The sequence below is a fragment of the Acanthaster planci genome, linkage group LG08, assembly GCF_054643075.1.
Source record: "Acanthaster planci isolate LZ-2023a linkage group LG08, COTS_SCS, whole genome shotgun sequence".
Classification (NCBI taxonomy): Eukaryota; Metazoa; Echinodermata; class Asteroidea; order Valvatida; family Acanthasteridae; genus Acanthaster; species Acanthaster planci.
The window spans coordinates 9,921,686-9,948,339 of record NC_141784.1 but is presented as its reverse complement, the minus strand read 5'-3'; the positions used below and the strand labels follow the sequence as shown (position 1 = coordinate 9,948,339).

Sequence of the window (26,654 nt, the reverse complement as noted above, 5' to 3'; positions counted from 1 at the left end):
TTGTGGAATATGAGATAAAGTAAACGCTGGCATCAGGTGAAAACGGAGACGAACAGAATTTTGTATGTAATTATAGCCGGCCCCAATTTTTTTCAGTCTCTCTGATGGGTGATGACCTCTATTCTTTTTTATTTAGACAACTTATACAGGAGAGTACTCAGTTGCATCTAAAATTAATTTTAGGAAGTACAAAAATAATTTCCCTGAGTAACTTTAAAGTGTCAATTCAACAATGGGGTAAAGTTTAAAAGAAAAAAAACCAACGAAATAAAAGATTGTACTTACTTTTTATACTGTCTAAAGAGTACTCTTTTTTGCTTTATAAAAATGGTTCAACCGAGGAGGTAGGACCAGAGCATCCTGGTCGAAACGTCGAGTTTGCACTCACTGGTTCCTCTTGGAACCACCACTTTTATAGAAAAAATCGATTCACATTGTGTACCTAAGAAACTTTTCTCAGTTAGAATATAAACATTTAGATTTCGCAATAACAGCATGAGATCGAAATGCGGCACCAAAAGCCCTTACAATGGCAGAACGGCAATTGAAAATAATATTTAATGAAATTAAAAGGTGCAATTTATAAGGACTGTTTTATCTAAAATAACTTTAAATTGGTCACTGAAACCTCAGCCAATATATGCCTTCGTGAAAAAAATAAACCAAACAAAATTCAAATTGGTAAATTCGAATAGAATTTACAAACTTTGGGAAGAATTTATCCGAGAGGATGTGTCACGAAGTTTGGAAACATTTGCTTGGTTTAAAGATTTATAGCAAAGTAGCTCCTATTTTAGCTTCGTTGCTGCACATTGGTGTCTTCATGGTGACATTGTGAATATTGTTCTTCGAAAACACGGTGCTTTTGGCTTGTGCGACTCCTCGCCGTTAACCGCGTCGTTGTGTTTGCAGTTCACGATGCACTTTGTCGAGAGTGCACGTCTACACTTGATTTTTCTGATTACGTAACACTACCCCCAAAACAGACCATTAGGCTGTTTGATGAAGCAATAAACTATATCGATGTAATACCAGCTAGCCTTGCTTTAAAGGGAGTAAATGAACCATGCCCTGGAAAGGTTTCACGCACTCCCCAAAAGTTCAACTCAATAACTGTCGTCTGAAAGGGCCGAAATCAATGGCTATTAATTAATGCACCTATATCTGCAATATGGCCCACAGTAACCGCTGGTCATCAAACGCGGAAAGGTAAGCCTACTTTTTCTTCGGCCAGTAGGTCGTTGACATATCCCCTTTGTTGAAGATGCTTACATGTTATTAATATACATTGTACACGTACTTAACAGAGCTTAGCCACCATTGTAACACAATTGCCTCATGCATAACCCGCTGAGGGCGGTAGACTGAACGCGAGGATGGCCATTATTTTTTTCAAACTGCGACTTTCTTACAGCAAACCCTGTACACGCTGGAGCCATACAGAGCTGAAGCTATTTTGGTTTAATTTATAGGTATTCGAACCACTGGGAACAATGTCAAATAGCAACCATCGTAAGGTGTTTGTTTTTGTTTGGTTTTTGTGCGTGTGGGTGCGCGTGTGTGTGATAACCATTTTGCGTATATACTTTTTTTCTGATACAGCATATGCAGTATAATTCATTCCACATCAAAAGGTTAATGTTTATTCAAATAAACACACAAAATAGCGATACTTTCAATCGTATACTTTCCCCGTACATTTCCAATGCTCGTTTCGATCCATAATGACCCGAGGTCGGGATATGCAGGCTGGGGCACTCTATTTTCAACACGAAATCAAGCCATACCCACCACCACTCCGCTAGATATTTGTCCACAAATCCATTGGCCGTTGGATCTTGCTGTCTCCACATGCTCAATTTTTGTCTACATTCGAAAATTAGGCTAATAGCTAAATGCATGTACATCGACCAAACATCTGTTAAGTTGCGTCACGTGATTTGGGCAAAAACCTCTTTCTTTTCATAGTGTCATGCATGGGTTCTATTACAAGTGTATTTATTTTTGTTAACGAGGTCACCTTCAACAAAGAAAATAAATTTTAAAAACGTCACACACACACCCACCCTTTTCCTGTATTACTCATTCTGGCGTGCCACTAAATAATTCATGATCAATTTTACTGATGGGGAAACCAATGAAGTATGTCTGAAGTAGTGAGAATAGATTTTTACCATGCAGTTTGCGCTTCTGTAATCTTGACGACATGTCAACAACTGCTCGTTCATCACAAATGATGTAAACTTACCAGAACAAACTGCTGCATTGAACGTAGATACACGGGTTTGTAACTGCATGCGAGTAACGCCACCAAGAGAAGTTTGCGTGCACTATCCGGGTTCCATCACAATGTCATCACAATGGATATTATAAAATGCACACTGAATGGATCAATGTGGGGAATGTTTGAGGATTGACTCCTTTGAAAACGTTTGGGGAACTCGTATGTTGAAATATGTTCTCATAAATTTCGGTAGCTGCTTCAAACCTTAAATTCAAAACCAGGCGACTTTGTTATGGGTTTTCAGGCATTTAGACAGGCTTCAAACGATTTCTTTTGAAATTCTATTCTTCTCAAAAGAGATTTGCACTCCGCACTCCCAAAATTCTGGATAAGGAAATATAAAGTACAAAACAAAGGGTAACTGTCAAAACAGCCCCCCCCCAAAAAAAACAGACAAAACTTTGTCATTTGGTATGGCAAACCACCATCGCGATTTGATCAGTTACTTGAAATTTGGTGTCAAATGTATCGCTGGTGTATAAACACTCTTGCTTCGGACACCGTGTGCGAGGTCCGTGATCTGCCCAAGTTTCCTTGAGCCAATGGGCACCGGGGCGATCGATTTTTTTCAAGCCCAGTGAGCCACTCACGATCGGCGGCCGCTTTGTGTGGTGATCGCCGGCCTGGCTCGACTGCTCTCATGCGCCATTCATTTCCTAACGAGGGCTTAGTCGTACCTAAAATGTTATGAGAATTAAATACCCCATCGATGCTTGTACATCAAAAACACGGATTGCATTTAACGAAAGCTAGTTGGACACTCTAACCTTTTGTTACTTGACGTTACTCAATGAGAAAAATATTTGAGGACGTGGGAAAAGCAGATCTTACATTAGAGCTATCCACATACGTGGCGGAAGCAACGAGTATGAACAAATCATAACAGTTGAACGAGAGTTTAAATGCGTGAACTCCAATAACTTGGCCCATTTCTAGAAGTTGAAACCATTTGCTTTTGAGGAATAAAGTCATGGAAGTTGGCTTGATGAACGGAGAGGACAGTTTCTGTAGTACAGACGCCAATTTGGAGCTGCTTGTCCCAACACCGTCACCGGACACCAGCGGGCGAGAGAGCAACGGGAGCGGGGACCTACCCCCGCCGCCACCCGCTGTTAAGACCTCCTTCTCCATTGCTGAGATTCTCGGTTCCTCCGCACAAGCCACACCGCCCCACCACAGCCGGAACCACCACAAACTGGAGGACCGGCCGGCCGAAGGGACTGCAGACCTCGTGACGGGACGCTCCAAATCCCCCGTCGACACGGGGGCACACTTGGTCCGTCCGACGGCGGTGAGGGAGACAGCGGTTCCTGTGGTGACTGGGGCAGCAGGGGGCGGGGGGTTACCCCCGCCAGGCCACTGGTGCAGCGGCCCAACAGCTGCGGCCTTGCAGTACGCTTACGGGGCGTCTCCTGGTGGTATGCCCGTCTGGTCATCGTGGTGTCAAGCAGCAGGCTTTGGCCGGCCAAATATACCAGGTAAGTGGTTTTACCTTCCTACCACGATGTAATGCAGTCATGGACATTGATTTTGAGGCCTTGGCATTCACTAGTGCAATTGATCCAAGGTATTCTGCGGTACGTTTCTGATTATGTGATCAAGTAGTAAGATTTCAAGTTGCCTCAGCGGAATAGAAGCTGTATTCTCCAAATGATGGTTGGAACTATCGCTAATCTCCTCTAAAAAAGAACAAAAAATTCACAACGCATCCTCAGGCCTCACATGTTGCTCCATGTCACAACATCCTTAAATTAAAATGGATAGAGCGTTAATTTTTTACTTTTTTCTTACATCCGTTGGATTTTTCAAGCCTGCAATTAAACTGGGCCCTGACAAAGTTTATTTTGAAATGTTCGCAGGTGATTTTCCTTCTACCAACCTGCTGTGAAAACTTACCGCTTCCAGGAGGTGTTTGTTTGAGAATGGTTTGCATGTATCATTGTAAAAATTACCTCAGTGTTTTGAAATTCCACCTGCTGTGCACTTGTTAATTGATGTCCCAACATACGTTCATACCTTGATTTTCACTCTTTCCATTATTTAAGTACAAGTATGTAATTAAGATCGTTACATTGGAGTTGTTTGCGTTTTTTCTCTTTGAAACCTCTTAACGACAGTCCTCTTTCCTGTCGTTAAATTTTTCGGAATAGATGCCAAAGCTGAGCATCAGTTCATCCAAGCAAAGAATCCAACCTGTTAACTGAAAAGTTTTATTTCTTTAATTTTTAAAAGTCACGAAAAAGCAGTTTTAATTACTATCCACGTGTTTGTTTGGAAGATATCGGTCATATGAAATCAGTTTGCCAGCGTTTATAAATGGTTATCAATTGAACAGAGCGGGTGTTGCAATTGCGATCTGCTTACAATAGAAAAAATATTAGAATTAAGCAGTAGGTCCATTCCCAGCAGCACATTAATTAAGTATACATTTTTGTTTGAGGATATGAATTAAGGAAAGTCATTTTTATCGATTGTTAAAGGCTTACGTTGTACATCCTTAAACGCCTAATACTTTTACAAATCACTTTTTAATCAATTTTCTTCGACAACTCAAGTTGTATTGCGCACTAAAAATGGATCAAGAATGCGTTGTAAAGAAAAAAATATAAAGGTTCAATGTTTATCACATCTTTCTTTCTTATGGCATTTGCGACTGAAAAGAGACTATAAAATTATGCAGCTGTACAGGTTTTTGGAGACAACAATTATACCTACGGTCTTGTATCTTAAATCCTTTAACACAGAATTTCTTCAAAAACTTGTTTTCATTTTTAAAGCTGAAGCTCACCCATCTGTCAAATGATTCTGCGTCGTAGGAGCTTTAGTGGTGTAACTCATACCACTGAGGAATTGTCATGTTAACTCAGGGGAGGAATTTACGATTAATCTGAGAAACGTTTAGACAACATTCCCATACTTTTGAAACGTTGAAATGTGTAAACTTTAAACACAACAAATTGTATGCAATGTAAGTAGTTGACACAAAGTTTCGGTGATGAATTCATGGTGTTCCTTTGATGATGACCGAGCAATAAAGTGTTCTGAAAATCAAACTACATTTTACAGGAATCGTTTGCAGTAAAAAGGAACGCCAGATTGCGTCAATCAAACCGACAAACCATGGTCAAACCTCTAAAGCATCGGTTCTGTCTCAACGTCGGGGAAAATCTGTAAACGGATTTGGAACATTTAATGTTAGCAACTTTCAGCATAATTTGAAATAAAGCACAGTGGTTATCATTGGCCCAGCAAGATAATGGAGCTTCTTTTTACCCATCCAGACGGCCTCCGATGGAATTGTTCTCTGTCCACTCGGGTGGCAAAAATGACCCATCTTCTTTTCATACTGTGCGTTAGCGCCACCGGACGAATTGATCGGAGACCCACATTACCGCAGACTTGGTTATTTTGTTGTCCGTGTTGATTGTTATCGAGCGACGCTCTCAGAGTGCCTCACGCCGAGAAAAGGCACTTTTGGAACCCCAGCGACGGCAGGGGCCGGGTCATCCCCCCTTAACTTTTTTAGCTGGTACATAATACTCGGGTCTTTTTGACAGCTTTTGGATCACTGTTGTGTCTGCTAAGCCGGGCAGGGCTTTTGTCTGCCTGATCCGACTATTAACAAAACCACCATGGGTATTGATTGTGCCACAGTTAGTTGTTAATAATAATAACCGGTCACAAGAATAACACAGCCGGGTACCAGCGCTACACACCGCTAGGATATACGAACATCAGAGTGTTATCCCGTTCCGGTGTTGTTCAGTCCACTACCGGTGGAATAGTGCAGTGCTCCCCCCAAAACATCCCCTCGAAACTATCAGTCTTAATCATGCTATTCACTTAACTAAGCTGTCTTATTGCCAAAAGAGGACTCTTCTCACTTCTCTGGTTGTTTAATAAGAGTATAACTGAGGTGAATGGCGTGAAGTATTCCTTGATACGGTGTTTAAATTTACGATATAAATATTGTCGCTTCTATGGTTGTGGTGTCATGAATTCCTCAAGGGAGTCGATACTAAGTGCCTCATTAGACGTCTACAGTTTGTCTGCCTCGTCAATTATTCATATGGCTTCATTGTCGTCTGGTTTGGTGAACAATCTCTCCCTGTATCAACCTACCAAATAGCGTTTTATGGTTCGGTTGTGTGGGGGCAGGCTGCTCCGAGCTGGTAAAGTTGGGTATCGATAAGTTAAGTATCGACTAGCAGTTTGTTTAGCCCTATTTTGTTGGCCATAACATGTCCTTGGTACCGTAACATGCAACAAGCAAACAGAGGGAACATCGATAGGTCTTAAAACTTGACACAAAAGGGACAATGAACGAAAGGGACTTTGCTGCGATACATCGGGGTAACGATTTGACGAGCAAGTGCACTTAATTCAGACACTTTTACCTTTGTTGATGGGCTGAAATTATTTATCAAGACGCACCAAGTCCTGCGACTCATCATCAAATGGCTTGTGGTAGTTTTGGAGATTTGATATCTTTTAAAATAATACCGTTTGTTTCCGTCTTCCCATTAAGCATATCTTTTATCTTCACTAAAACGTTTTATCGCAACTAAATTTTAATATCTTAGCGAATGAAACTACTCGAAATGTTGAGCTGATATTGTATAACAGAATCTGTTTAAACTTCGCGCATGTAAAACAAAGTCAAAAAGTTCAATGGCTTCATTTATTGGTCCTTCGAAAGGAAACTCTTGTCAGTATGGACTGATGAAAAACCTAAGTGCGTTTAAGTAAAATAAAACAATACGCATAAAAATTATCATAAAATTAACAAATAACCCATAATGATAACCAATCTCTCTTGAAGAAAGATTACAACGAACTCTTAGAGATTTTGCATAACAAGACGTGACAAGACACTAAATGAGTTGAAATCATGTATGTTGCGCATCACTTCCGCGTTGTAAAAAAGATACCTTAATTAACACATTGATGCCTTTCAATTCTTCAAGAAATGGTTTCTGCCTCAATAAATACCCTGATATTTCCCTGAGAAATTTTTGTCAAAAAGCAAGGCAAGCTTTGAGATACTTCAAAGATTCCTATTGAGATTTTCTGCTTTAAAAGGTTTGAGCTGTTTTGAAAAGCTAAGAACAGTGTAAAAATATAAAAATAAAAACCCAGTTGCTTGAAAAAGCTAACAATATTTCATGTCTCACCATTAAAAAAGATTTTCCTTTTATTGATGTTCTTTTAGTTTCTTAATGTTCAGTGAATGTTATTTTCCTTCAGTCGCTCTATCTGGAGTTTCTCATTTTCTTTTTGAGTCGTGGCCTGCATGGTGCGCAGTTTTGAAAAAGCTTCATACAAACTGCAGCATTTAAAGATGAACTTGCGCCAAAAAGACCTGAACAGAATGAATCTCTCGGAATCTAACGTCCCCTCCAACCGTCTTCATCTAGATTCTCGTGCGGCCGGGCCTCTTACTTCACCTTGGCCGGCAACACACCTGCCGCTTAATCACATACAACGCACTGCCCGTTTAACTCGCCCCATTAATACCCGCTTCTCGGTAATTCAATTTGTCTGGACTGTGTCTTCAGGTTGCCGATTTGGCAAATAGTACGACTGTGCCCAAAGCATTTCAGACCTCAGCGGTTATCAGGTGAATCTACGTAGCCAAAATATCTTTGCGGTATCACTGAAACAGCAATTTAATGTGACAATTATTCGGAGATGTGAAACAAACTGATTGCGGAAGTTTAAAACTGTGCCCCTTGAGTAAAGGAAAAAATCAGAATCGACACAAAGAAGATTCAACTTAAAGGCTAATCACTTGCTTCAGAATAGCATACCTATAAACACCAAATACGGTAGAACCGTTCCGTGGACGTCATCATGTTAATATTTTCAGTCCGCTACAGCAGGAGAATTGTTTATATGGTGATATGTCCTCCCTCCCTTCAGGACCAAAACCGCTGGGTAGACGGCCTAGAAAGCCTGGAGTGGACCGGAAACCACGGCAGGCCTACTCCTCCAAGCAACTGGAACGGCTGGAGGACGAGTTTAAGGCCGACAAATACCTGAGTGTCAGCAAGCGGCTGGAGCTGTCCATGGCACTGAACCTGACTGAGACACAGATCAAGACATGGTTCCAGAACAGAAGGTCAGTGTAGCCTCTTAATCAGACTAACCAAACGAAATGCCAGGGTTTGTTTACACTGACTAGGAGCTAAGTAATCATTTTGAGAACACAATTTCACGGCCTATCTGATGCTTTCAACCCACAAAGTCAAGTAATACAGCTCTGCACGGCACGAAATGAGCGCCCATAGAAAACAGCGCGAAATCGCAGAGAAACAGCGCCACCTGGTGATGCTCACGAACAGTAGCCTAAATTCAACATTATGATCACTAGAACAATACTTTTTGCAGTGTCACAAGTGTTATTGTCCTTCAGCACTCCGATTATCTTTAACCAGTCTGTGATAATGTGGTGTAGGCTGTCAAACACAAAGAGAATCGCCCGCTGCAAGAGCAAAACTCACTCAAGGGGCTTCTCTCCAAACTTTGCGTCGCATCCTGTTCGTCGTTCCGGCCCACAGACCATGTCATGGGCGTAAATCTCAGGGAGATGGGGGGTTTATATATATCGCATGTAGGCCTATATTCCCAACTCTTTGAGGAGGGGCTACTGAATCACACCCCCCCCCCTTTTGTGGTGCTTTTCCGGGAGAGTAAAAATTAAAGCGGATTGCAAAGAATTTTTCGGACTTGCCAACGACTAAAATGTATTCAGTATCGCTCAAAAAAGAGAAAACAATGATAAAAAGCCACAAATGTGAATGTAATACATATTACGGATGTAGGGTCTACATCAGTAGCATGAACACCGGCCTCTGTATAGAGTCATATGGTGTCAGCCCCCCTCCTCTCGATTTTCAAATTTTCATGGACGGGTAAGTCATCCCCTCACCTTTCCCCATCCCCTCAATTTGCGGCACAAATGTACGCCACTGAACCATGTATAAATATCATGTTGTCAGACGAAGACTTGAAAAAGCTCCCATCTCTTTCTTGATACTACGTACTTCGATGTTCAGTTGAAATCTCCCTGCAGGGACTTCAAATCAAGCAAATTCGGAACGGGAACGAAGCCAATAATGGCTCAAAGTATCCGAGGTGTTATAGAAAGACCGTAAAGTCTATGCACATTCTGTACTCAGTTCTGTCGTATGCCGTGCGTGGCACAAACGGTTCTGTTTTTCTCTGCCAGGCGACGTCTTAAAAAATAATATTCGCCGATGGGCTACAGTCAGAGAAAGAGACATGAGAGTGATTGGCAGATTAACTGGCAAATAGGTAGATAGTAGCCGTAATTAAGTTAATTTTTCAAGAATCCCCCACGAGCATGGTGCATGTTGATGTAATGAGTTTATTCTAGCCCCTAAAACAACATTTGGTCCTTCTAAGAAAATTTGGTATTGACTTTTTAAAACTTGTGTTGTGATGTATCTAATTGCAGGTTTTATCGTTGTGCATTCTTCCTGCTGAAATTAATAATGAATGGTTCAGTGCATTAATATGTTGGCCTGATTGCATGCAACTTATTAACCTTTACGCGGGGATATGTAAACTCCTGCTGTACTTTGGATGAGTGCTATCAAATATTAACACACAGTTAAACAAAAAGGATAAAGTTAAAGATAGAGAGGTTCGGGAAGGACAACAACCCATCACACAGCCATTAATCACACTAGAACAGCCCGATGTCCTCAATCCAGACCAGGATATGCTTTCGTCGGTGGACATGTAACTTGCTTACATCCATTTAAAGTCCGAGCACGAAACTGTGAGGAACCGTGTTTTTAGTATTGATCTGGTTCCGTCAACCCGTTCCGTGGCAAGATTGAGGGCGATATTGGCCGGGTCTGTACCGGTAGCGAGAAAATGGAGGTTATGCCAATAGTCACACTTGTCTTTGGGGACATGCATACGGAGTGCTTCTCTGAAAATAAGATACCCCGCTCCAAATGGATGCGGGTGTATCTCTATAGGTTAAAAGGGGGATATTTGGGCGTTAGCTTTTGGGTCTGATAGTACAAGACTGTATTAAATTGCCTGCCCTTGATGAAATGAATCCAGGCAGTTTGTGATTTGCTTGCAATCATGTACATGTATTATGAACGGCTCGAAGAGTGGGCAAATTTCACACAAAGGGAATTCCATTTCTTGACGTAAGAATGGCGATTTCGTTTAACCCCTCCGTGCATAACAAAACTTCCTGGCAAGGTAGTTGAGTTAAAAGTAGGTTGCATTTTTTTTAAATTTAGTTTTATTGGGTGGTTTAGGGATATAAAATTTACTGCAGCTTTCATTCCACTGATTTGTTTCATGTGTTGAGTTAACTGCTTTGAGAACAATTGAGAAAAGCAACGGTCAAAGTGAAGATCACGCAAAACCCATACACTACAGGACGTTTTTAAAATTCGTGATAGAAGTTGGAAGGCGGCAATTCCACTTTTAATCTAGCGAAATCAAAACTCTTAATGCATTGGTATTATTTGGGTAAATTTGTTAGATAACAGGCTCAATAACAATGTGATATTAAATGAAAAGGATTTCAATGGGTGTACATTCTCGTCGTCAGACAATAGTGTGCAATTTTGACCTGAAGGGGAGATTTCTGCGAGAATATACCTGGATGCTACCTGTTTGCTCATTACAGTTCACAACATGCAAGAATAAGATTAGAACCAATTTTCACAACTATAGACAAGGTTTATTTACGAGAGCTTTTGACACGACAAACTCTGAGTCTTTGTCAGACTGATGACGTTACTGATGTTGGCTGGCTATCACATGACCTATTGACTTTTGGTCATGTGACAGTTTGATGGACGGGTACAGAAATATTACAAAGGGATGGTATTAAATAACATTTCCGATAAGTGTTCATGCGCACCGCTGCACTGAATATAAAGGCAGCTTTTGTGGGCTTGAGTCGTGTCCGAATGCTATGACTGAGGTTGGAAACAGATACGCCTATGGCTGCAGCCACTTCCCATTGGGGTGTGTGCCGCTCCTGGCCGTAGCCAGTACATTGATATGGACACGGAATGTCTATAGCTGTTTGTTAAGGACGCTGACTTTAAAAGTTTGGAGACCTGTGTGCATTAATGCGTTTACGTCAAGCTTACTAATGGGCATGGACTACGTAGAGAACATTAGTCTCTTGATCAGACTGCCACATAGACACCATTTAGGAAGGGGTTACGAGTTTTTTAGGTTCACGTCTTCAACTTTAATTACTATTATCAAATGTTTACCATAAATCAAATTTTCTTTTGAGCGGTAAAAATATCGTGTTTTGTAGACACTGCGGGTGTGACACTTCGCTTTTGTATCCTGTCCTGATATTTTGTCGAGAGTCTCTTCAGCTCGCCGAGTCTGCGGCTCGCTGAGCTTAGGCGATCGATGGTGCGGCGACACGGTCCCCCGTCAGCTGAAATAGCTGCGTGTTCCATTAAAAATCTCTCCCAATCTCGGCACGCACCGCACGCTGCCCGGTTTCAGCGGGGATCGTATTGACTCTCGTGGCCAAACTGTTAAATCGATTGCGTACGCAAATCATCAAGCCTTCCTAAACTACCCCGGCCGACTAATGAGTGAACACCACTCGCAGCTATTTGGGATAAGGGGGGGTATAAAAGCGCGCCACTCGCCTCCACCAGAACTCTCCCCCCGTCCCCTCAAATCAATGGCCCAATGATATCAGGAAATGGCTTATTAATTATGTCGTTTACACTAAAACAAATTCCATCAGCCGAACGATAATCTTTAATGGAAACGGCGCGAGGGACTATTACACGGAACATGGTGAGGGGAGTATTGATTTCCTCAAGGGGGAGAAAAATCTCTCAGCTCGCCGCTGCGAGAGATCTGGATCGAGCCGCACCGTTCCAAATTGAAAACATCGAGGCCTGTTGGTGTTAATGTTTCTCCACAGCCGAGGAATTGTGCCGTGTTTTTTTGGGTTGGCGCACGTGTTACACGAAGCCTTGCACGCGGCGGATTGTCAATTGAGCGTTTAACCCGCCGGAGACGACAATCAATGGCCGGGCAATCGTGCAAGGGGCCGGAGCGCGGGTAGGTCCCGCCGCGAGCGATACCTCGCACGGCCAGAAATCGGCTGCAGGGAGATCCGGCGTTGTCGGCTGGCCAGCTTGTCCCTAATTAGCGCCGCTGTCGGTGGCAGCCCAGGCGATCTGTGTGAATTACAGGCGGTTTGCTGGTGTGTGTTAAGTCTTCTTGAAAAGAGTCCACTGACGACGAAGTGTAAAGACTGGTGCAAAGACCACCCGTGGGGAAAGATACAAGCTGTTGCTCATACTTGTGCACACACTCGACATCAAATCAGTACGTAATCAATTCAAAGTTAATCCTCTGAACTTTTGATGGAATAAAGTGACTTTTCGAGTGTGGTTTGTTTTCCTACGATTTGTACAAGCATGCAACAAAGTACATGCACGACCAGTGACAAACGGCGCAGTGCATAGATTACAACACTTTCATTCCAGTTTTCTTATCATCTGTCTACATTTGTATCTACAATGAGAACTAAAAGTACCAATAGTCGGGAACTAATACAGTGGTAAAAACTTGCCCAGGTTAAGAATTACAGGCACGTTTAGACGGACTGGAGGGATGCACGTGTGGATATCCTGCACCATGCGGTATTTTTTTTCAAAATCTAAGAAATCGTGAAGGATTTTTTTCACTTTTTCACGAGAGAAAAGCTTTGTATATTTAACCCGTCATTCCTATCTGGTGAGGGGCGTCTCCGACCCACTTCTAAAAATTAATTAAGAAATATAAACACAACACTATTTGAAAATGGTTACTGACTGGGTTGACCTGCACTGTACACGTCTTCAAATTTAGAGGACCCGTGATTACGGAAAGGTTCTGCTAGGATAAAACGCCGGACACTTTAAATTTTAAAAATTAACTCGACAGTCCTGCACTTAGCCACCCTGCCGACGAAGACGTTTGTATATTGTCGCCACGTGCCGTGGTGTGAAACTTGCGAAACTGATCTAATTTTTGTTCCGATTTCTCCACTTCGTCTCCATTTCACCAGTCTTGGTACCGGCAGGTGAGCCATTACATCCCTGTCCTTTTCAGCGAGCCACGCGTGCTCGCTGAAACAGCCATGGCCAGCTCTTTTATTCTGCCGTAATTAGAATTCGGAGCAATTAAAGAAAACACCGGCCGTGCGGATCGGGGGCCCGGCGCGGCCCCGGCGGGCTGCAAGCCAACACGCCGCCCCTGGCGGTCTTGCTCCGCGCACGCTTGTATGCCTCCTCCCACCCCCTTGCGCTAACTTGCTTGCTTTCATCACTGGTAAAAGTTTCTGTCTTTTTTCCTTCCTATTATGCGGGGAGATGAAACAAAAAACCTCCGCAGAGGTTGTTTTCTTTATTGCACGGGGAGAGCGTGTGGGCGCTTCGTTAGCAGAAGGGGGGGGGGTTAAGACAAAAATTGGTTAACTGGGGGTTCCGATTCTCCGGTGTCCTTGGAGCCAGTAAGTCTGCGTCGACCTGAGCCGGGTCGTTGCACGAAGGTATCGGCTTTCAGTGTAGCTCAAGGGGCTTGGTTAAGATGCCATGTTTACGGGGCTCAGTCAGTCCTCAAGAGCCATCTAAAGGTGGATAAGCGTTATTTATACACCGCTCTTGACTTGCCCCGGGTACCAGATTCGATCACTGCGGCGAAATGATTTTCTTGGCCGTGTAGAGTCCTCTTCTTCGGCAAATCTTGGTCGAATGACGTACCCCCCCGTCTCTCTCGGCCTGTCCTCCTCTGATGTAGAGGCAACAGCTATATGTTTCCCATTAATAGTCCAGGCTCAAAATGGAGATACGGTAACCGAGGGAAGAAAACTCGACACCATTTGATGAGATCAGACGATACACGGGTGCTGTCTTGATTCGCGGTGTAAAAGACACCGTGTTGTGACAGTTACCGACAACCACCATTCCTGGACAGGAGGTATCGGGTAACTTGTTCATATAGAACCGTGCTGAGAGGAAAATGAATTCTATATCTCTTTGCTCAAGAGCTACGCAATCCAATTTCTCAGCTCAAAATAAATTCAATTATATTTAAAGTGTACTGAGGCAATTTCAATTTGAATACGCTTCAACTAACGAACGTTCTCGAAAGAACAACAAATGTTTCTTGGTTTTGGTTCCTTTTTTTTTTAGCTATACAGTTGTTTCATTAAAAAATACATGTAATTCCGCTAACCTGTTTTGCTTTCTCATGAGCGTAAAGTGACCTCAAGCTTTTCCTTTGTATGTTTTGAAGGTAAAATCATTTCATTTAAAGTTCTGCTACGTTTTAAAATATCCGATTGAGAGGATTGCTATAAAACAGAATGTGAATAATTAGTATAGTGGGCGTGTCTAAGATGAGAGAAAGCCATAGGGTGCGGTGCAGTTTCATACAGACCTGGTAAGAACACTAAGTTTGTCCCGGTGCAGTCAAACGCAGTGACGTACAATGCGCCAGGGTAATTACCGGCGTCGTGGACCGGGATGAAATATCGATTCTTGGCTGATAGGCCAGCGGGGGGGAATCATCGTTATTACCGGTAACAATATCGGCTTTTAAGTAGCTTGCCATTGGGGTTAATTACGGTTGATTGAACAAATCCATAACGGATTGCCGTGATGGACGGCTGCCATGGCTACGAAATTCAGCACCCGCCATTTTCTACTTGTTTCTTGCTTTAGTTTGTTGGCGAGATGCCGTTTTTTTTTTCTGCAAGCGAATATCGTTATTCGAATTGATTTTTGGTGTTTGGAGATATACGAAGATTTTAGTACCACTAATTTGGCACGGGATGCGGTGATTAGGTTGTAATATGACAGTTGGTTGACCGATAAGGTGAAAGCCGGACACGATGAATGAAAACGATGGCAGTAGGGATTGTATGGTTTCAAACCGAACTGGCTTTCATTGAAAAAGTTGTTACTATATACAGGAACTCTCGGCAAAAGCCGTGTAAAAGCAATTGGTCCTCCCAAGTTCAAAGATGAGAATACAGTGAAGTTGTGGAGGCTTCGTGGAGTATTTAAGGAGCGGAAAGTGGAATTATTATAACATTGCAGTTTAGAAATTGTTTACATTGCGTTGTACCGGTATTATGTTTGACGTTTTGTCCTCTTGAATTTTATACAGAACGAAATGGAAGAAACAGATGATGGCCCGCTTGAAGATAGCCCAGCGGCAGGGTCTGTGGACAGCCCCCTTCTTGACACCCTGGTACAGCCCACTCGGACCCTACACCGCGGCGACAGCAGCGGCCTACGCACCTTACCCACCGCCGGGGCTGGCGGGCGGACTGCCCCCGCCGAGCTTCGGCAAAGACGCGTCGGCAGCGGCGGCCGCGGCCGCAGCGTCGCAGCGGCAGTCCTCCTTGGCAGGCGGGACCGCTGGCTTTCACCGCGGTGCGATGAGTCAAACTCACTGAAGCTGAAAAGTGCGATAAGGAACGGGGTGACGGATGTACATGTATAGGGAAACGAGGATGACCGGTTGCCAGTTAAATTTGAATAAAATCTGGTACGCTATGGTATCTTATTGCACATAAACATAAAAATTTAAACTCCCCAGACTAAAGACACTATTGCTATAACTCGTGATTCGGGGCAAGCTGTTGAGCAGCGACCACCATCTCTGGAATGGACTGGTTCCTTTGTGCCTTTCTTATCCATTGAAAACAGTGTATAGGTGCAAGGCGTCTCTCATGTAAAATAAGTTACAGTTTGACCCGAAACACGAGGTATAGGCCTAGTAATATATATCTTTTGTATGGAGAATTCAAATTGTTATGTTCACGTGAATTTAAATAACTCAGTGTACCAGATTTTATTCAAATGTTACAAGCAAATTCACCCAAATGAGATGTAATTCGGTGAAATGAGATGTATTACGCTCGTGTGTAACGCTTGCTCAGTGGCGTACCAGGTTTTAGGTCAGAGGCCCGGGGGGATACAAATTGTAGTTTTTTCCTGAAAACGACCGTCCAATTTGTTTTTCCTTCTGAAAGAATCTTCAACCAGACGGTCATGCCATTCTTAATGTTTTGCTACTTTCAATTCATAAAAAGTCCAATGGCAAATGTCTCCGGGAGAACCCCCCCCCGCTTGATTCGCCACTGGGCTTGGCATTAAACGCATAAATTTTATCTCACTCATAGAATGGGCGTGTGTTGCGGTAGCAACGACGGTAACGTACGGCCAAGGCCGAGAGATACTTCAGTAACAGAACTTAAAGGAAAACACCGATTTTCGTCTCTCCAATATAAAAAAACCAGCGACGACAAGAAAAGGGATGACCATTAAAAACAAGTTGTTTTGCGGATCCATCCCCAACTCCACACTACAACTCGTCCCGTGTGATGTAGCCACTAATTCGATGGTAGAAATCGAAGTTGTGGTTTACCAAATCGTCTCGATTCCGTCAGATTCTGTATGGCATCACCTTGTTCTAGATCTGGAGATGACAGGAAAAAATTGCAGACTCTGAAGATACATTGATGAGAATGATATAGGCCTATGGAGAAAAGGGACTGGAAATATGAGTTAAATATGCATGGTGTAATTTGCTTCGAACCTTGGACTTCTTCGATAACCACTACGACAAATTGGCCAAGAGACATTTCGTACAAAATCAGTGGCGGATGTAGTATTTACAACAAAAAGGGGATCCAGCATTTAGAAAGGATATCGAGGGCGGACCACAATTAATGAAGGTGAACACGAGCGAGGTATATTTTAAGAGAAAATGTCTGTCCTTAAAATCACTGAATAACCAGTTCGGAGATGGGAGAAAGAAATACAAGCTATGGGCGGGGTGGGGCCCGCTATTAAAAATGTTCTTTGTAACACACGTTTATGATTGGATCAAATCTCATTAATATCACTTACGCTATCTCCTAAACAAGTTCATGGTGAGCCTAGTAAACTCAATTTATGAAGAAACGCACTTTATACAAACTACGCAGCCTATTCATTTTAAAGCTTTAAAGTATTTCTTGTCATTTATGTTTAGAAAAAAAGACGTTCATCAACGTGTAAATAATTGTTTGTAAATAGAAATCCGATTAAAAGCCATATTTATGGATGGTATCTGGTACCTGGCGAGTTTTCGGATTTGGTTCTTTGGTTCTTTTAAGGACGAGAAAGGAACAGAGGAATGGGCGACCGATACCACGGGGTATTGCGTTCAACTGGGAAAGATTGCCAGAATTAGTACTGAGGAATATTTAGTGTCTGACGAAGAACCCTCCTTGTCCGTGTAATAGTTGTGATTACTATTGACAATGCCAACGACATCGTTGTTTAATTTTTTTTAGATTCTTGGTGACCAGTTGTCAATGACTATACAAAAATCAGACCTGGTGGACGAAAATGATGGGGATGGAACATATCGCAAGATGGTAACAGAGAAAATAGCCGTAGTGGCTAAATGAGTTTTAAGGACGACTGCCAATACCTGGGCAAAATTTTACAGTTCTGCTCGCCGTAAGCGAAGAACCTCCCCAAAGGGTAGGCCTATAGGTTAGCAAAGCGTCTTGGCTTACAACTCATAACTAAAGAGTTTGTACCGTACATTTAGCATACAAATGTTGTAATCGGCCGAATTTCATCGAGCTATATTATGTGGGAAATTTGGTTAACTGAGCCAATTAATATGCCAAGGCCAAATCAGTGGTTATGTGTTTTTGCTGAGCAAATATTTCATTTTTACCTTGGTACGATGTGCTTTGCAGCTCTACGACACTGGGCCCTGACTCCGAGTCAATACTGTTAGTACAGCAGAAAGATCACGTCAGTAAAAGATCTTTGGGGGAGGGGGTTGAAACACTCCCTCCCCTTCGGTCGCTGATAAATTTCAAGGCCGGATGAGGGCGGGGCAACTGGAGCCAATTCTTTTCCGGGGAGGAAAAGTCTATTTATTTCCCTTCCTGCAAAAAGCGTGTAAAAATCCTCCAAATGTAGCCTCAACCCCGAAAATTATGTTCAGGACCCGTCCTTGATAAATGTCATAATGTCATACACGAGTAATGAGGCAAAAATAATAAATGTGGAAAAACGTGACTCAAATTCCCGAAATTGCTTCAGAATGTGAGAGAGCATCACAAATTAAAGAAACTTTCCCGGGCATGCCCCAGGAGCACTGTGGCAGGGGAATACTTTCACTGTATATCCTCCTTCCTCGAATGCAAGATCCGCCCCTAATACGCACTGAAATCTGGGGCCAGCAAAAAGCCCTTAAGTATAGGACCAATGCACGAGGGTACGAGACCGGGCACTGGTATGGTCAAGATTGAGTATGGTAATAGACTGACCGCTTATTAGGGTCACTCCGCAGGGGACAAGGGGATAAAATGCGTAACGAGAGATCCCTCTTACTCACTGGATGCACACCCGATACTGCCCCGCAACTTTGCCGACAGCGCGTCAAAAGCCATTTCCTCCAGGTACCGACCGGCTCGCTGAAACTACGCTCAATCAGCTTGGTTTAGATCCGGAAACCTAAAGCATTATGCACGGATAGAACACCCCCCCCCAAAAAAAAGACCACAACAAATTGGTCTCTGGGTCGACTTGCCCGTATCCGTGGCCCAAGTTTTCTTCCTGCCTCCACGATTGAGACAAGAAGATGGAACTGGATCCTGGTGAAATTACACAAAAAGCCCGCGGTCGGTTGTCTGAATTTTCCCGCAGGACTCAGGAGGCGGGTCCGCATGTGTTAGAGAAAGGGGAGTTCAATGAAGACCAAACCCCCTTTGGAGCGAACGGGTGTATTTGTTAATTACCGCTCTCCGGTCAACTACGGGTATTTGTTACAATTCAATACCAATCACGATCGCAAAATGAGGACAGGTTCCGTCTCTTGATATTCAATCTACTTTCGACTCAGTAAACTGGAGCGTCGGCGCAGGTTGGGCAACGGATCTCTTTGCAGCACGCACGAGCCGTGTGCGATCAAGCGGCTGCGGTCTGAATTATCATACATGTCTAGGGAAAGGAGTCTATGACGTAGCAATTTCAGCCATACCAATTCGGACATGAGCTCAGGCCGAGTCCGAATAATTTGGCTGCGGCTAGAAATAACACACGCGTCTATGAGAGTGACTGTGGCCGATTCCCCTCGAGTCATAGTTTCAAGCTGCAGCCAAGTGATTCAAACGCAGCCTTTGTCCGTTTCAGTGCCTGCGATCAGTCCATCACGGAATTATTTGCCGCTTTGACCAGCGCCCTCTTTTGACACAATTTCTAAAAGATGAGTACACAAGCCCATAAAAATGCTGGACAGAGTTAATAATGGATCAACACAGACAGCTTGACAATCTAAATTTATTTGGATGGAAACTGAATGGATCTTTAACATTTGAGTTTTACACGATTTTTTACACGATCTTTCCAAACTGAATGCATTCGCAACACAATTATTTTGGTCAACAAAATCATCAGTCCTTGAACAATTTATCCAAAGGGCAAATACGTCATTTTTTTCTCAAACTTTCTCTACCCTTCCGTTCAGATCACTAACACGTTTGAGTGTAAGCATGGGCTGTAAATATACTCGACAAAAATCACTCACTTGAATGAAAACAATATAACCAAACTTTGCGCCTTGGAAACAGCTATACAAGGCTTCCGATGTTTCAACTCATACCTTCCAAAAGACACTTTTTGAAGGAAGATGATATTTACTCGACCTTATATAAATAAAACATCTCAAATGTTTTAATCAATTCACCTTTTGTAGGATGCGGATCTTTGAAGTTTAAACTTATTCATCAAACATCAGATAGGTAAAAAAAAATCCTGCTCCAAACAGGACATATTATACACATATGGACTGGCATTGAGGTCACTAGTGCACGCCTGTGCCCCGAGGAACTATGAGTAGCCAGAAGGGGTCCCAAGTAGGACCCTCTTCTGGTCATCGATGTGTACTAGCGACCGAATTATGCCAGTCCACATGTTTGACAACACACCTTTGTACAAAATGTAAAAATGAAAGGAAAACGGTGTATGAGACCAAAGATGTAAAATGAGATGCAAGTGTGACCCAAAACCGTGCAAGGAGAGAGTTATATGCTGAGGAATCTGTAAATCGTGACTCAAGTTTCACAGAAACATGCTAAGCAGAAAACAAGGCTCAACAAGTTTTATGTGGTAAGCGATATTTAGCATAGTACTAGTCAATAGAAATACATGTTAACACTACTTTTTAAGTGATATTCTGCTTCTCCTCAGCAAATCCTTTGCTTTTTATCTTGCACTTGGTAACACAATTTGATTTGAGTTTGAAAATCAGATCCACAACTTCCTCCATCTAAATTTCACAAAGGATATGCGTACAAAAAATGACAATTTTTTTCAATTTCAATTTTTTTTCACTGTTTGCTTTGAAATGTCCTAATGGACCATCTTGACATGCTTCTGTAAGCAAAACGTCCTTAACTTCAAAATGACATTAACGATGCCAGGAGCAGGCATCTTGATAAATGCATTTTGCATTTCAAGTTGAGATGCACACATGCCTGGCCCTTGAACGCACGGACTAACTGCACTGCACGGAAGAGCATAGAAGTAGGTCAACTGTGATTTTTGTTTTCACGAAGGAATGGGCGTCTTTGTTACATTCTCAACAGCGTACGCTTTAACTTGAGTGCCCTTTCCCTATGGAAGAACACATTTAACAGAGGGGGGGGTAAATGCAGAAAAGGTGAATTTTTATTTTCATGAAGGGTCATTTTTATTTTTACGAAGGGACAGGCATCTTTACTAATATCGACTCATTAACCATTGTGTTCGTTCTAGATGCTAGGTTCACATAAAAGTTAACCTTTCAAAAACCTGTGTGAAGATTTCCTTACTGCATAAAGTTGTAAAAGTTTTTACAGCTTCAAAATCGGAGAAACTACTCTTGTGATTATCTTGGACACCTGTTTTCTCAAATTCGACGTACCCATCCCTTCATGATAATGGTGACAATCTGTTAAACATTTAAGCATAAAGTACTTTGATAAATAGACCATACTGGATAAGATGTGAGGTGCTGTTGGTCATCATCAAAGCTCTGTCTTCTCAGATGTGACTGTCAGATTGTCTTCTGCTGGTCCTGAGCAAACCTCTGCCGAAGAAAAAGAGGAAATTCTTGCAATGTGACGTGACAAAAATCCCATGGTTCCGGATGTTCTTAGGCTTTTCTGGTTGTGATTTCAACTGTGGGGTCAATTCAGGAGGGTAATTTGTTTTGAGCGATGCAAAATTCCCACTTACCTGCAATCTCATTGCATATTCGTGTCTTTGTATTAGGTTCTTTGGCTGTAAAGGCTCGAACGATTTCTTCCTCATATTCCTCCACTATGTTACGGCACTGTGGCAAAATAAACGGAAAAAGAAAACTTGGACTACACTCTGAACAGGGGGCAAATTCTGTGGAATGTCCAGCAACTTCATGTAACCATACCTGCACTGTGGCATGCTGCCAAAACCCTCTTGGTCAAAGAGGAATTCAAAGTTTCAAATTTGAATGTAAGGCACGTGTGGCACCACGGTCCCACCACCACAGCAATGGGTTTTCATACTTGTTACTGGATTGGTCTACTGGATGAAAGGGGCACAGACCAAAATGTACAGCCTGCACACTAGTGTGGCATCCTTTCAGTAACTGCTTGCTGGATTTGTCCTCAGAAGTCTCAAGGGTTCCACATTCTTTGAGTGTGTGACTGAATCTCAGTGAACTGATTTGAGGCAGAGCTGTCATTGAGACATTCTGGCAAATCACATATACACATTTCAGTGCGTGACATACATAGCATACAGTTCATTAACCACGGCAATCCTTTCATATTTTCAATCAAACATTAACCACTTGCTGCTGGGGAGCCCCGTTTCGAGTACCATGGGTTTGTACACAGAGCCGGGCTGCCCGAAATCGGACAAAAGAGCTGTTCCATGTAACACAAGACCGTACTCGGAACAAAAGACGTGCTGCTGGGAATTGCCATCATTTCTCGGCTTGCATTTTTCGAAGGTAATCCGTCACTATTTTTAAACAGTGTACCACTGCTTTGGGCGTAGCGCACCGGTGGATTAGCACTGCGGACAAAAGTGCTCCAGGGCCCCATTGATGAGCGACACAGCACTGCTGCATGCTAATCCAGCCGCGTTTGAAAAGACGCCACTCGCATTCACCAGGGGCAAAGGAAATTACGCAACACCTCATAATTCTGGGCTCTCTTTACAGGGCAGCAGGCCGGGCTGGAATACTCAGGAGTCAATGGAGGTTGCCTGTCAGCTTAGAGTAGCCACCAAACGTGTGGGTGTAAACATTTACTACATGAAATGTTGAATTTTTGAAGAATTTTGAAAACTGAAAATCTTGAAAATGGCCCGTATGTGTGCAGTGCATTTTTAAAAGCACCCGGCAGCAAGTGGTTGAAAAGAAAAGCATTTTATCAAGCTCGTTCATAACTCAAATGTAAATCATAAAATCTCAAATTCAAATTTATGACAACTGAGGTAACTTCTGTATCATTCAAAAATTTCCTTCTCATTTGCATTTGGGGGCAGAAGAGGGAGTGCAGAACAGCATAAATTGTAAAAAGGCAACCGACTTCAAAAGTAAGGACAACTCACAGCTACTTCTAATGACTTGCTGATGTCTGGGTTGATGGAGACGTTCTTCAATTCTACAGGATCCCCTTCTTTCCTGGCGTTGAAGCGCACGTACTTCTTGACGTTGGTCTCTGGGTCTTTGCTCTCAGCATAGTCCCTCATCTTGCTGCAGACGTCATCCAGCAACTCCATTAGATGCACCTCCGAGCCTGCATACGGAATCTGGAGGGGGGAACAAGAACTGTCAAGAAAGATCGTTCCACTATCTTCCTTTTTTTCTCAAGATCTTCTAAATACTGAATCACAGTTCAAGTCTTGCCGTCCTCACATTCATGTCCGTATTGTATGATTAGTGAGTTCAGGTCTCTAGTCTTGCCTGTCCTCACACTCATAAGTGATTACATGTAGTAAGGTCAGGTCTCCAGACTTACTGTCCTCATGCATCATGTGAGTATGAAGACAATAAGACCGGAGTCCTGACGGCAATAATCACATGTGGGTCACATGTGAGCACTGAGGTCAGGTCTCCAGTCTTGCCTGTCCTCATACTCACAACTGATTTGTGAAGTCTGGTCTTCAATCTTGCTGTCTTCACAATCATACATGATTAGCAAGGTTGGGTCTCCAGTCTTACTGTCCTCATGCTCACATGTAATTAATAAGGTCAGGTCTCCAGTCCATGGCTTCAGCTTGTTTGGTATATGGGCGGCATCTACTAACCATTAGGAACCAAGATCATGTGCACTCATTTAGTCACTTTACTCTGCACACAGGATTTACCAAAACTGACCGTGACTGTCCCTTTCACCCAAATTCACCCCCTCCCCCAAGCATATGAAAATTATATCGCATCTACCTACAGATATCACATACACTTTGTCAAAAGCTTCGACCAGTGATTTCTAACAAAAATTTGAGGGTTATTTACGTACAAATATAATGTCGATAAAAAATGTTCATTCTTAAACACAAAGCAAAAGGAAGAACAAAATACAGTCAAAATGGGTGCACGTATCTAAGAGATTTTGTATTTGGGGTCAACTCCCCCCCCAAGAAAGTTGCCTTGCCTACCTTTTTGACTTTCTGCCGCCCCTGGGGGTCTATCCTGAACCCCATTTCTATTGTCTCGAGGGGGTCTACCTCGCTGATGGCATACTGGATCTCATCGACCAGAGCCCGGCATGCTGGAAAAATAACAATCCAAGATAGAAAAATTAAGCTCAGACTCTGCTGACACTTCCAAGCAAATGCATGATTCTGTGCAAGTTGGAATTAGGTTTAAACACAGAGTGCGTACAATGTCCAACTTGGGTGAGGTCGGGAGGTAAAAAGGTGTACACAAAAACGTATCCACTAGGGTTGGGGGCAGCAGTGGTGAAACGATTTTCAAAGCTGGGGGTCGGTTGTGAGACCATCAAAGATCCATTGAGCCCCACCCTATTATTGGACCTGCCAAAAGTAGGGGGCCAAGTCCCGCGGTTGAAAAAGTTGGAGGCCACTGGCCCCCTGTTTCTCCCCCTCTTCCACTGCCAGTGGGGGACAGAGTTGTCCCCCCCCCCGACATGTTGGCAATTTTGGTTCTTTATGAGATAGAAAGTTTTTTTTAGAAATGGGGCGACCACCTTTGGTTTTTGAGTGCAGAAGGAGGGGAGTTATGATTCTTTCATGAATGAAAAAAAGTCGGACAATTGCTGTTGGAAAACAATTCCATTGTGCCCTACCTCCCCCGACCCCCAGACTCATGAGCTGAATACACTGCTGAGTATACATATTCAACCCTAACACTGGGGCAGGATGCCTTTGGGTATCCCCTTTTTACTCTTCACAAAAAAACTGTTAGTTGTGAGATGGTCTTGCCTGTGGAAATGGAAACGAAGGGTACTAATTTTGTTTGGCTTCATATGCATAGGTAAGCCTGCAAAAAAACCTAGAAAGGATAAATTTTGGTAAGTACTGTTACAATTTTTAAAAAGTTGTCTATTACAATCCACTCAGTTGGACCAGTCTTAAATACATATATGACATAAATAGTTTTCAACATTTATTCCCGTTTTCTCCAAGCCATTTACTTACCGCCACAGTAAAGATGAAGGTCTCTCTTTGCTGCTACTTCTTGGAGTACAATTAAACAGCTGATGAGAAGACTGATGGTAAAACCCTGGAGATCCATTCTTCTTGGCAGTAAACAGTGTACTCGGACACCGTTACATCTGCATAAGATCGGCGAAATAATTTGGATGAAGAAACTGTTAACTGGGTGATAAGCTTTGTACTGTCTCATTCTGGAATCTTTAGAAATGTACGCAGAAACAGGAACGCACAACGGCACACGTGAAAATGTGCACTGTTTTGCATATTTACACATTCGGTACTTGGAAAAAGTACTCGACTACAATACTGATGTAAATCACACTACTTGTTGTTTCCACTGTCAGTGCACTGAACTTAAAATTCTACAAGTTAGACCTTAAGTCATGTTAGTTAAAATGCGTAACCTCGGGACCAATGACCGTGACACTTGTTTCTCTACACTCCTCATCACCTAAACTGTTTACTATATTAGCATGCTTTAGTTTTTAAACAGACTTTATCTGTGATCAACATCTAGCCTGATCCCCTAGCTATGTCATGTATGTCCTGAGGCTAAGCCTTGACCTGCCTACTGGGATCACAGGTTTGATTCTCGGTCCTTAGTTCAATTGTACAATTTTTTCCCCCACCAAAACGGCTAATCGTGGCGTTACAGATTTTTTTTAATGAGAAGTAAAGTTTCAGAGCAAACACTAACACTAAAGCTAACGCATGCACCGTGACGCTGTTTAGTCAGTACGGGATTTGGCATGTTTGGTGCGCCTAGCGAAATCGATGACCTGCCACTGCCAGCGTGGAGGAGTCATTCCAAAGCTCGATAAAAAAAGATAAAGCAAATACCTCCAACGTTCTGTCTGTGTTGATTAATGGCAAATGAATAAAACAATATATACACCTTTTGTTATTAGTAGGGAAAAGTAGTTTCACCACTTAGTTAAGTACACGTGTCCTTCGTCACCGGCGTTTTCATGTTTTGAGGTTTTTCGTCAGGACACTACAACAGTAATAGAACGATCTCACCAAAAGAATAGAATGGGTACCAGACGCTCTTTTGTTACTTAATCGCTGAGGGCGCTTTAGCAAAAACATTTGTCGTCCGCAAGAGTTTACAGTTTTGGCATCGAAGGAAGATCAGTCTGTCTAGAAAAATATAAATATCTTAGCAAAAATTACATGGTGAATGCGTACAAGGCTAAATAAAGGATTCAAAGTATTCAATGTATAATTTTCCTGTTCTGAATTAACTTTAAAGTAAGTTTTATTTCCATGACTTTTAGTCAATTGAAATGAACAAACCACTTTTGATGTTTCTGATTATACGTTACACTACAAGCAATGAGCTAAATGTGCATCCAGCCAACCAAACAACGTATATGAGGAGATGGCTCGATCTGGTATTTCCAACTTAGGGTTTTTCAGCGTAAACGACTAATTCTTACTTTATACGTACTACTTAATTAAAATGTAGTAGCTAAAAATCAAGCGCTGTAAGGACGTCAACAAGACACTTGAAAACACATTAGCAATGTGGTGGAACATCAGTGCTCTACTTAATCGCTGTTGGTCCGCTATTGAGCGGGTGTCTTATTGTTGACAGGAAATCTGTTAAG

The 26,654-nt window shown here is 42.6% G+C and overlaps 2 protein-coding genes across 4 annotated transcripts; one reads left to right on the top strand and one right to left on the bottom strand.

The window, feature by feature from the left end:
* The first annotated feature begins 2,903 nt into the window (after positions 1-2,903).
* On the top strand, positions 2,904-17,446 carry LOC110979320 (uncharacterized). The gene is made up of 3 exons (XM_022235013.2): positions 2,904-3,762; positions 8,207-8,405; positions 15,488-17,446. Exons 1-3 carry the CDS (start codon positions 3,255-3,257, stop codon positions 15,777-15,779), a joined length of 999 nt encoding a protein of 332 aa, XP_022090705.2. The 5' UTR covers positions 2,904-3,254; the 3' UTR covers positions 15,780-17,446.
* A 2,214-nt stretch (positions 17,447-19,660) lies between these two features.
* Positions 19,661-26,037, bottom strand: LOC110979431 (protein canopy homolog 2-like). 3 transcript variants are annotated; one of them, XM_022235209.2, is made up of 6 exons: positions 25,940-26,037; positions 25,027-25,163; positions 24,025-24,137; positions 22,975-23,175; positions 21,613-21,709; positions 19,661-21,463 (listed from the first exon to the last, which is right to left on the bottom strand). In XM_022235209.2, the coding sequence occupies exons 2-6, from the start codon at positions 25,121-25,123 to the stop codon at positions 21,402-21,404; spliced, it is 570 nt and encodes a 189-aa protein (XP_022090901.2). In that variant the 5' UTR covers positions 25,124-25,163; positions 25,940-26,037; the 3' UTR covers positions 19,661-21,401. The 3 variants fall into 3 exon arrangements, with proteins under 3 accessions (XP_022090901.2, XP_022090902.2, XP_086996617.1); XM_022235210.2 differs by having other exon boundaries at positions 25,885-26,025; XM_087140491.1 differs by lacking the exon at positions 25,940-26,037 and adding an exon at positions 25,742-25,862.
* Positions 26,038-26,654: the final 617 nt, after the last annotated feature.

What these genes read in the sequence shown, in the direction of transcription:
- LOC110979320 (XM_022235013.2), top strand. Translation starts at nt 3,255, where the DNA reads ATGGAAGTTGGCTTGATGAACGGAGAGGACAGTTTCTGTAGTACAGAC. An exon ending in TGGCCGGCCAAATATACCAG is followed by an intron (nt 3,763 to 8,206) that starts GTAAGTGGTTTT and finishes CCCTCCCTTCAG; the next exon opens with GACCAAAACCGCTGGGTAGA. An exon ending in ACATGGTTCCAGAACAGAAG is followed by an intron (nt 8,406 to 15,487) that starts GTCAGTGTAGCC and finishes AATTTTATACAG; the next exon opens with AACGAAATGGAAGAAACAGA.
- LOC110979431 (XM_022235209.2), bottom strand. Translation starts at nt 25,123, where the DNA reads ATGGATCTCCAGGGTTTTACCATCAGTCTTCTCATCAGCTGTTTAATT. An exon ending in CCTTCATCTTTACTGTGGCG is followed by an intron (nt 24,138 to 25,026) that starts GTAAGTAAATGG and finishes TTATTTTTCCAG; the next exon opens with CATGCCGGGCTCTGGTCGAT. An exon ending in AATATGCAATGAGATTGCAG is followed by an intron (nt 21,464 to 21,612) that starts GTAAGTGGGAAT and finishes TTTCTTCGGCAG; the next exon opens with AGGTTTGCTCAGGACCAGCA.